This window comes from Condylostylus longicornis, unplaced genomic scaffold (genome assembly GCF_029603195.1).
Source record: "Condylostylus longicornis isolate FDR11 unplaced genomic scaffold, ASM2960319v2 ptg000044l, whole genome shotgun sequence".
NCBI classification, from domain to species: Eukaryota; Metazoa; Arthropoda; class Insecta; order Diptera; family Dolichopodidae; genus Condylostylus; species Condylostylus longicornis.
In genome coordinates, this window is record NW_026578013.1 from 95445 (window position 1) to 106197 (window position 10753).

At 27.5% G+C, this 10753-nt stretch overlaps 1 protein-coding gene across 1 annotated transcript; it reads right to left on the bottom strand.

The window, feature by feature from the left end:
* Positions 1-1949: 1949 nt before the first annotated feature.
* LOC129610369 (putative actin-fragmin kinase DDB_G0287957) lies at positions 1950-9810 on the bottom strand. Its single transcript, XM_055522934.1, has 7 exons — positions 9644-9810; positions 8934-9346; positions 7967-8404; positions 7011-7300; positions 6100-6371; positions 4877-5546; positions 1950-2063 (listed from the first exon to the last, which is right to left on the bottom strand). The coding sequence occupies exons 1-7, from the start codon at positions 9808-9810 to the stop codon at positions 1950-1952; spliced, it is 2364 nt and encodes a 787-aa protein (XP_055378909.1).
* Positions 9811-10753: the final 943 nt, after the last annotated feature.

The window sequence follows — 10753 nt, forward strand, 5'->3', positions numbered from 1 at the left end:
CCATAGACATTACCATGTGCCGCGATCAAATATAGGATGACTTTATTCTTCTTACTTAGTTCTACTAGCGCTTGCAGACACTCCCACAGTAGCTCGATACGATAAAAATGAAAAACTCAAATCATCTTCCAACTAGCCGAGAATAATATATTAATGAATTTATTTACATATCTTCTATACAAATTTTTCAGCGTAATCAGAGGTTTATTGCAAAGATCACATCTCTGGAAAAGCTTCCAAAGTCCTCGAAGGAAAATTGAGTTTGTTAAAGATATTATATTAGCAAATAAAAAATATATATTTTAGACTCCGATGACTCTGAGTATTGCACACGAAATTTTAAATAAATTAACAGAGTAAGATAGCTTTAACTTATATTCAACTCCAACGACTCGAAAATAAAGACAATTTTTTACGTAGATAGCATAGGTATTAATCTTTTTAAAAAATATAACAGGTGATATTGGATAAAAGATCCAACTGAAACTATATAATTTTCCTGTCAGTTTAATAACCGCATTCCTATATAAATTCTAGATTATCTAGGTGTGCTTGTTAACATTTCATTCCAAACCATTTCCACACAACATATTGGTAATCGTAAGGATGATACAAAAATTTTATTTTACAAATTATATCGAATTTATTTTATTTTAAAAATGTTTTAGGGTTATCATTATTCTATTATTAAGATTATAAAAAAATAAAGCATACAACAAATGTGCTATGAAACAGTAAAGTTTTTTAACCTGACGTTGTTGTTGTTCAACCATCTAAAAATGCATATGTTATCGGGCTGTATGACACAATAGAAGGATTTTATATACATACATATTGTACGAAAATAGCTAGTTTCTACTTTTATGCTTTGTTGTCCTTATACTTTAAAAGATTTCAAGCATGTTTTAATTCTGTTATAAAGGAAATTAACTATATTAAAGTTTTATAAACGTATATTGCATTATCCTCCGTATATATAATCAATAGAAATAGCTCTTTAGATATAAAATTAAATTTTAGTATAGCTTTTAACATTTTTTTTTGTATGTGTACAACAAAAAGGATTTTTACAATAGCTGCACTTATCTAGAAGGGATAACGTATAACGTATATGCTTTCCCCATACAAGCTATTTATTGCAGAGAAAATAGAAATTTCAAAACATTTTATAAACGCTAACATGATAAGAGCACCTACCTTTTGTTTTACAAATGATCACCATAATCTAAAAAGAATTTTAATTAAATTTGTAAAATAAATTTTAAAAATTGATTTGGTGGTTCGCTAATCTCATCGAATTTTTAAAGCAAAATTTGATTAATTTTATAATATTTTTTTCTTAAATTCTTGGAAAATTCTGTAAAAATTATTATTTAATTTAGTGAAATTCATTGTTATTTTAGAAAACAATAAAGGTTTTTATATTGATTTTAAATCTGAGATGTGGAGTAAATTTAGTAGTACACTATCATTAGTTGACTACTAATTAGAAACGATACTAAATTTAATTGATATTTGATTTTATAAAAATAATATAACCTGTAGTGGATTGTAGATTGCAGAATGGAGCGATGATGCATCGCGACCTAAAATGTCTATTGTGCCCCTACCATGAGCTCCCAGTGTCCAGCCTAGAGAACCACCTCGAAACCTACCGTTGAGAAAACCCACAACGGCATGCCCAAGCTGTCCCTTCTCTTATGGATCAACACTCTATACTCATTGAAAAGTCTTTTCCCCTTCTTTATAGTAACTACAAGACCCGTCAGTACCTAGGCACAGTTTTCTTAGGTACTTTCTATGCCTGCAGTGTCCTATCAAGAAACCTGGGAGAATTGTCACATGATTCCCCGGGAATAATTCCACAAAAGCATCTGCGTTTGACCCGGAGTCCCGGTCGTATGCCCTATAGCTTCAGCTTTTTTTCTTCCACTTTGCTTCTTACCGCCTCACAGATCTTGCCAGATCCAATCCCGAAAAAGGGCTCCAGTCCAACAAAATAGGAATTGTCCCCCAGCTTCACCAGCATATCTGCTTCCTGAATATAACACTTTTACGAACATCTTTAATTAATTTTTGAGTTTGTTATGGCATTTCTTAAATTTTTAGTAAATGAGTGTTGTAGTTTTATTTTATAAAATAAAATTAATATAAAAATGAATTTGGTAAGTAGGCAAATCTCCTAAATTAAAGTAAAAATCTTGTTCCATTGAAATTTTCTCTTATTGAGGTTCAAGTTCATTACTCTTTAGCAACCAATAAATTTTTAACTGACCCTATTTGTAAAAATTATTTTACTTTAAAATACTCTTATAATTTATATTTTTCCCACAAATGAGTATAACATTAAAATTCAAACATAAAATAATGAAAAGGATCATAACAAATTTATAAAAAGCAACGATAGTTTTAATATAATAAAAGTTTTTTATTCATAAAAAAAAAAAATGTTATACTTTTTTATAGTTTATTAAGGCACCTGAAGTGATAATGAAATTTTTATAATTTTTCTCTAGCTTTTTAACTTCATTTCCCATTATAGTTTTTTACAATCTACTTTAAATAAAAAAAGAATCTGCATTTGATTTCAAAGAAAAATATTTTAATAAAATATAGGTACCAACTGTATATACTTACTTATATACATTCATACATACCATATGTACGTAATTAAAAGGAAGAACTGTTGAACATTTTAATTCATATAAGCAAACCAATTATAAAACTATTTTAACTTTTACTTGTTTTACAACAAACTCACACTCACATTATTATATGCATATAAATTTAGAACTTAATACTACAACTATATATATATACATATACATATATATAATTTTATAATTAAAAATACAATATTCTCTAAACTATAACTTTTTGAAATTTCAAAATATATAAAATTAAATAAATTAATTAATTTATAATTAAAAGTTTTGTTAATAGTCTTGTTTATATTGTGTTTCATATTGTAGCCTTTATTAATAAAATTTTCTAATTAAATTCATTTTCTGTAAAACATTAATAAAATTAAATTTTAGTATAGAAAATTTGATTAGATTTGAGGTTTGAAATTTCAATTGCACATAAAGGAGTACACATAAAAGGTTAAGTTGAGATACCAAAAGTAAAAATATTTTTTTAAAATAAATTTCTTTTTAATAGAATGCAAACAGTAGAATAAATGAAAGAGGAAATATGGCTTGTTCTTGTTTACATACCATTAAATACGTTTGTAAGCACTTTATAACAGATACAATAAATTTTTAAATTCAATTGCAGTAAAGGCTCTGATTTACTCGTATGAGCTGTTAAGGCTTTGCTTCCAGTAAAATTTAAATGAAACAGCATTTATGTGACAATTATGCGTTAAAAAAAAATTTTATAATTTAATTTGCAGTAAAATTCAAAGAAATTTAGGTCAATTGTGATAATGATTGACATTGATTAAAATTGCATTAAAAAAGCAATGTTCAAAAATATTATTGGGGAAATTACTAACTTTTTTCAAACATTAACGATTTATAGTAATTATTTTGATTATTGCACTATAAACACAAAACACTTGAATTAAAACACAAAATTAATTTCTTCACAGTCAATAACATCGTAGAACACAATATTGCATTAACACATACTATATTTATTATGCAAATTAAATTATAAGTTTTTACTTTACACAAAAAAATATTTTAAGATTTATAAAAGTTCTTTTTATTTCATTTATTAATTAATTACACTTTAATTTCTAATTCCAAACTTATTAACTTTATTTTTAAATCTTTATTTTCTAAACGGCAAAACGATTTAATAACTAACGAGCTACTGAATTACCAACCAAGCCAAGTTGCTATTGAATTTACTCTATTTATAAGAAATAACTGTTTAGTAAGCAAAAAATTGTTTAGAATAATTCTCATGGGAAAGTTTTAATATTGTAATTTGAATATTTGGAACTTTGCTTTAGTTTTGTCTGTAAAAGTTCAATCACGTTGCAATTAAATGATTTCATATAGGAGTTTAATTGCAACGTTGAATTTTAATTTTAATTTAAAATAAATATTTTGTTTTTGTCAAATCACGTTGCGATTAAATGATTTAGAATAGGTTTAAGTAATAAAGTATGGAAATTTGATCGCAACGTTCGATTTAATTTTAGTTATAGTTAAATTTTATTTTTTGGTGTTCCGGGCGTAAGCGAATATATAACTCCCCCCTCGTTAAGCTGGAAGCTCTCCTGAGCTCCAGAGATTATATTTCCTTTACTATTATTTTCATTTGTATCGTTTGGCCGTTTTTTACATTTATAAAATTTTTTCATATAGTATTTTGTAATAAAAATTATTAAAAGCAATACAATAGAGATATTTGACAGTATTAAAATATAATGGTTTTTAATTTCAAATTTTACAAATTCTATTTCATTGTAATTTTCAATTTGCTTCAAATTAATATTTTCTAAATTTGGTATATAACTAACATTATAAGGTTCTAAATAGTTTGGTATTATTATGTGGTTGTTAATTTTTCTCTCTATGTTTTTGAATATTACGTCATCTATTTTTATAGTGCAATTATAATATGTAATTAAGTTAGTTTTAATTAGTTTGTATTGTATGTTATTACAAGTATTTTCTAACATTACATTATTTGCATTTTTTACTAAGATAATATTAGATGAAACTTCCACAATCTCAAAATTAATATTTTTCCTTTTTGTACAATTCTTAAAATTATTATTCATTAAATTTTTTATACAACCATTTATTACTTTTAGTTTATTTTCACAATTCTGTTTATTATTAAAGTAAATTTCATTTTTAAATTTCAATATATTAGTAGATTCAATGTTTATTTCCTCGAAATTTTTGTTAGGTACTGGAATAATTTTATATCCAACTGCAAGTTCCTTTGCAACGTTAGGAATCAAAATGGCAAAAATAATATTATTATCTAGACTAATAAGTGAACTTTTTATTTCTTTATATTTAAAAACATCGATTTCAAATTCATCAATTTCTTCATTGGATAAAATGGAGTGAGTCATGATACCATGTTTAGCGAAAAGAATGTTTTGTTGGACTTTGTCTATTTCTGAATTTAGTAAGTTAATATTTGTGTAACTAGAAAGAAACTGTAAACTTTTTATGCTTTTGCTAAAGGTGTTGTTTTGTTCTCTCAGTGTAATATTTAAAATTTCTTGGTTTTCGTTAATTCGTTTCTGTAGAATATTTAGGTTTTTCTGAAATTGGTCGTTTATTTTGATCTGTTTATTTATGGTCTGAATGGAGTTGTAATTTCCCTGTTCAATAAGTTTTATGTTTTCTACAATTTCAGTTTTGTCATCATCGTCTAAGTTTCCAAATAACCATTTTAAAATTTTGCCACCTAAATTAATGAGTCCTCGTTTTTGTCTGTGTGGTAGTAATGTTTTAATGTTATGTCGAGTTTTTTCGATTTGAATTTGTAATTGTTTTAATGTGGTATTGTCTTGGTTAAAAGTGTTGTAAATATTATTTTCAATTTGTGCTAAAGTATTTTCTAGTTCGCTAATATTTATAAAGTGAAGAATTTTAGAATAGTTTTGAATTATAGGAATTTCTTCCCGTTTGATTAGTTGGAATCCACCTTGATTTTCCAATACCCGAACGTCAATATTTGCAGAACAAGTATTTGAAGTGAGGAGTAAAATTAGTAGTGCTAATTTAAGTTTGTTGTGGTAGTGGTTGAGTGGAGTTTGTTTCTGGGTTACCTGAGGAAAATTTAAAATTTCTTTTTAATCTACTTGGGTGAATATTTCTATTCTGGTTATCTTTTAATTTACCGTTAATTAATTTAGATTTAATATACGTATATTTCTTTTTATGTTTATATCTTAGAGCTTCGGGATTTTTTACAAGAACTTTGTCTCCTTCTTTATAGTCAGGGTCTATCCTATCTTTGTTTAGTTTTTCAATCGTTTTAAGTTTATTTTCATCAATTAATTTTCTAATTTTTTCAATATCGGTTATTTCGTTATTTACAAAGTTTATAGGCTTAACTTTAGTTACAGAGTGAATGGAATTATTATATTTTTCGACTGCGAATAATATTTTTTCATACGGTGTTAAATGTGATTTTTGTGTATCTAAGATACGAAGGTGTTCGCTTAAAGTTCCGTGAGCTCGTTCGATTGTAGAATTTCCGGTATGGCTTCTGGGTGACGTAAAGTGAGCGTTTATATTTTCTGTTCTAAAGAAGTTTTTGATATTAAGACTATCGAACTCATTGTCGACAACGATTTTATCTGGCCTACCGAATAGTGCAAACCTGTTGCGAAGTGCTTGTATAATAGTAGTTGCATTTCGGTCATTAAGACGTTGGACCATTAAATGCTTTGAGAATTTGTCAATTATTGTAAGAAATATTTCCTTATAACAGAAAAATAAATCGACGTGTATTATTTTATTAGGAGAGCTCGGGGTTTCGGAAATTTCGAATCTATATTTATTTGGTTTGCGATCATATTTTGATTGATTACATATGTCGCAATTGTTTATATACTTATGAAATAGTTCCTTAAGTTTAGGGAAGAAAAACTCATCTTTCACTTCTGTATAATTTTCAACGATACCTCGATGGTTTGATTCTTTATGAATTTTTTCTATTAATTTTAAAGCCTCTTCTTCATTTTCTATGTCTATTGCTTTTTTAGTACATTTTATGAATTTCATTTTATTATTATTAGAAAAGAGTTCCGTGAGTTTCTGTTTTACTATATCAAATTTTTCATCATTTAATTCGGAATAGATAGCAGTTATTCCATTTCTAATGAATCGTCTAAGTATGTCATTTAAATAATGGCTATTATTGATTTCATTTTCACTAATAAAGATTTGTCTAAATTTTTTATATTTTATAATTATTTCCCTTTCTTTTTCTTTTGTCAAATAAAGCTGCGTCAAATATTTATTAATTATTATATCGGATGTTGGGAATTGATTTTCATGGCGACTATGGTTTGTTGTTATAACTGAATTATTAGAAGGTGTTTCGTTAGGGTCATCTATATGATTAATTTCATTATTTGTAGAATCCATTCTACTTAAAAAATCAGCAACACGATTTTCTTTTCCTTTTACATAGTCTATTTCGAAGTCGTATTCGTTTAGTCTGATTCGCCATCTTTGTAGTTTGGCGTTCGGTTCTTTTAGTGAATGCAACCATTTTAAGGGTTGGTGGTCTGTTCTTATTAAAAATTTTGTACCATATAAGTATGGCCGAAAATATTTAGTGGCCCATACTATGGCAAGAAGTTCCTTCTCTATAGTAGAGTAATTGCATTCATGATTATTAAGGGTTCTGCTAGCGAAGCAGATTGGGTGGTTTTCTTGTGATAGGACCGCTCCAATTGCAAAGTTGGACGCGTCCGTTGTTAATACAAATTTCTTTTTAAAATCAGGGTAACGAAGTATAGGATAAGTTGTAATCAATTCTTTTAATTTTTGAAAGGAGTCTTTATATTGTATATCATTTTCATTGATTTTATTTCCCTTTTTCAAATATTTAGTCATAGGCTGAGCTACTTTCGCATAGTCCTTGATGAACTTGCGATAGTACCCCGTAATGCCTAGGAAACTTTTTATCTGCTTGGGAGTCTTAGGCAGTTTGATTTGTTTAATTACATTAATTTTATCTTCGTTTGGCTTTATTCCCTCTGGTGTTAATATGTGTCCTAAATACTCTGTCTCTTTAGAGAAAAATTTGCACTTATCCACTTGGATTTTTAGATTGAACTCTCTTAATTTTGAAAATATTTTATTAATAGCTGAGAGGTGTTCTTGTAGTGATGTAGAGAAAATAAGGATGTCATCTAGATAGACAACGCAAATTCGCCCGATAAAGTCCTTTAAAACGTAATTGATCATCCTTTGAAAAGTTGCCGGAGCATTCTTTAGTCCGAATGGCATCCGTACAAACTCAAAGTGACCTTGCGGTGTAGAAAACGCGGTCTTTAGACGATCTTTTTCATCCACCAATATCTGGTGAAACCCCTTTGCGAGGTCCAGAGTGGTGAAATATTGAGCGCGACCCAATTTATCAAATATAGAATCTATATTCGGTATCGGGAATTTGTCATCAACCGTAATTTCATTTAATTTACGGTAGTCGATGACAATGCGCCACTTTTGTTTCCCTGAGTAGTCCAATTTTTTGGGTACTACCCATATAGGGCTATTATAAGGGCTACTGGATGGTTGAATAATATTTTGCTCTAACATTTCCTGAACTTGCTTATTTACTTCCTCTTCATGTATTTTCGGAAACCGATATATTTTACTATAAATCGGTTGGGAAGCAGTTGTAATTATTTGATGTTTTACACTTTTGACACATGTTAATCGATCTCCTTCTTTATAGAAAAGATCTTTATTAGAGTTTAAAATATATTTTAATGATTTAATTTCTTCTCTATTCATATTTTTATTTAATAATTTTTCAAATAATTCATTATGGTTGATTTGTAAAGGTTCTATTTGACAAGTGTTTTCAAAAGGACAAGCTGAATTAAATTTAATATTACGGTTGTTAATTTCTAACCGCCCCTTTGAAAGATTAATATTTGCTCCTATTGGTTTTAAAATATTTTGGCCTAAGAGAGCGTCAAAGTTTTATTGCTAAGATCCATTACTTTCCAGGACATAGTTGAATTTTCATTGAACTCGTCAGGTACTTTTGTAGTTATTTCGTATTTAATGGCTTGGTTTCCTGCGAGTGTTTTTAATTGAATTGGATTTTCTAATTTGTTTTGTTTAGATCGATCAAAAATATTGCCGTTTATAATTGAAGTAACTGATCCTGTGTCGATCAGACAGGTCAGCCTTTTGCCTTCTATTGTTAAGTCTACTAAGGGTAATGTCGGATAGGGGGACCACAGTGAAAATTTTCTGTGGAACCCGAATCCACGTCCATTGGAATTGGACTTGACCGATTTTCGTTATAAGATGGTCCTGGTAGATTATTACCTGTACCACCAAATTGTTGGTTGGGCCTAAAATTCCTAAACTTTTCGTTAGTAGTGTAGTTTCTGTCCATTGGTCTATTTGTGTAAGTGTTTCTTATGTTGTTATTGTAATTGTTATTGTTGAAAGTTCTATTTGCGTTTCTATAGTTATTTCTGGAATTTGTATTATTACTACTATGTCTAGAATTTATGTTATGGTTATTTCTGTAATTTGTATGATTATTGTTCCTATACTGAGAGTTGGTGTTTGGAACCTTGCTGTCGGATATATTGGTTTCTAATAAGCTTCTATAAGCGTCTTCTAATGTTGTTACATTTTTAGTTCTAAGGTACATTGAGTCTACTCTATTTAATTTATTCAAAAATTTTTCTAATATTGAATTTTCATTATTAATTGGATTAAATTCTGAAGATTTATTGTCATCCAAATCATATTTTAAATTTAACAAATTTAATATGGAATTTAGTTTAACATAAAGATCACTTACATTTCTAAAAATTATACAGTCTGCTTCTTCTTTTAATTTCAAATAAGATTTCTGTACTCCGAAGGTAGCTTTCAGTTGTTGTTTTACTTCGTCCCAAGTTTTTTCCTGAATTCTCCGGATTGCTGCCGCTGCAGGACCCTGGATCTTGCTGTACAAAATTCTGTATAGATAGTTTTTTGCATCGGCATCCGCTGCTAAGGCAATTAAACTTTCGACTTCTTCGATGAAGGATTTTAGACTGTAGGCGTCTTGTCCAGTAAAAATTGGTACTGAACGAGCTTCGCCTATCAAGTCTTTTAATGTAATTGCAGCAAGTGACATGTTAAAATTTTTTTGTATATTTTTTAGATTATCAAAGTATTTTTCTTTTTCACTTTTCTTCATAAATGTTAAAAAAAAAAAAATATTTTGGTTTTTTTTTTTTTTCTTTTTTTTTTTTTCTCTTTTTATAATTTTTGTTTTATCAATTTAATTAGTTGTAAAATTTGATTTGATTAAAGATCTTTTAATAGATATTTTATTTGTGTTTTACTTATAATTTTTGTTCGTTTATTTACCGAATTAACTTTTTGAAAAAAGTTCTCCGCCTTTACACAACTAAACTTTTATCACTCAGTTCACCACAAAATTTTTTTTTTATTATTATTATTTAATTTTGCTTAATGGTTTGAGCATTACACTATTTTATTTTCTAGTTTTTTGTTCATTTAAATTGACTTAAGAAAAATATTAGTGTTTTCTTTTTTTTTGTTTAGATTTTTTTTTGTTTTTATAGACGGAGTCGGTATCCTACCGACTGCGCCAATTAAATTATAAGTTTTTACTTTACACAAAAAAATATTTTAAGATTTATAAAAGTTCTTTTTATTTCATTTATTAATTAATTACACTTTAATTTCTAATTCCAAACTTATTAACTTTATTTTTAAATCTTTATTTTCTAAACGGCAAAACGATTTAATAACTAACGAGCTACTGAATTACCAACCAAGCCAAGTTGCTATTGAATTTACTCTATTTATAAGAAATAACTGTTTAGTAAGCAAAAAATTGTTTAGAATAATTCTCATGGGAAAGTTTTAATATTGTAATTTGAATATTTGGAACTTTGCTTTAGTTTTGTCTGTAAAAGTTCAATCACGTTGCAATTAAATGATTTCATATAGGAGTTTAATTGCAACGTTGAATTTTAATTTTAATTTAAAATAAATATTTTGTTTTTGTCAAATCACGTTGCGATTAAATGATTTAGAATAGGTTTAAG

What these genes read in the sequence shown, in the direction of transcription:
- LOC129610369 (XM_055522934.1), bottom strand. Translation starts at nt 9,810, where the DNA reads ATGTCACTTGCTGCAATTACATTAAAAGACTTGATAGGCGAAGCTCGT. An exon ending in AAACACCTTCTAATAATTCA is followed by an intron (nt 6,372 to 7,010) that starts GTTATAACAACA and finishes AAATTCTCAAAG; the next exon opens with CATTTAATGGTCCAACGTCT. An exon ending in TTGGATATAAAATTATTCCA is followed by an intron (nt 2,064 to 4,876) that starts GTACCTAACAAA and finishes AATTAATTAAAG; the next exon opens with ATGTTCGTAAAAGTGTTATA.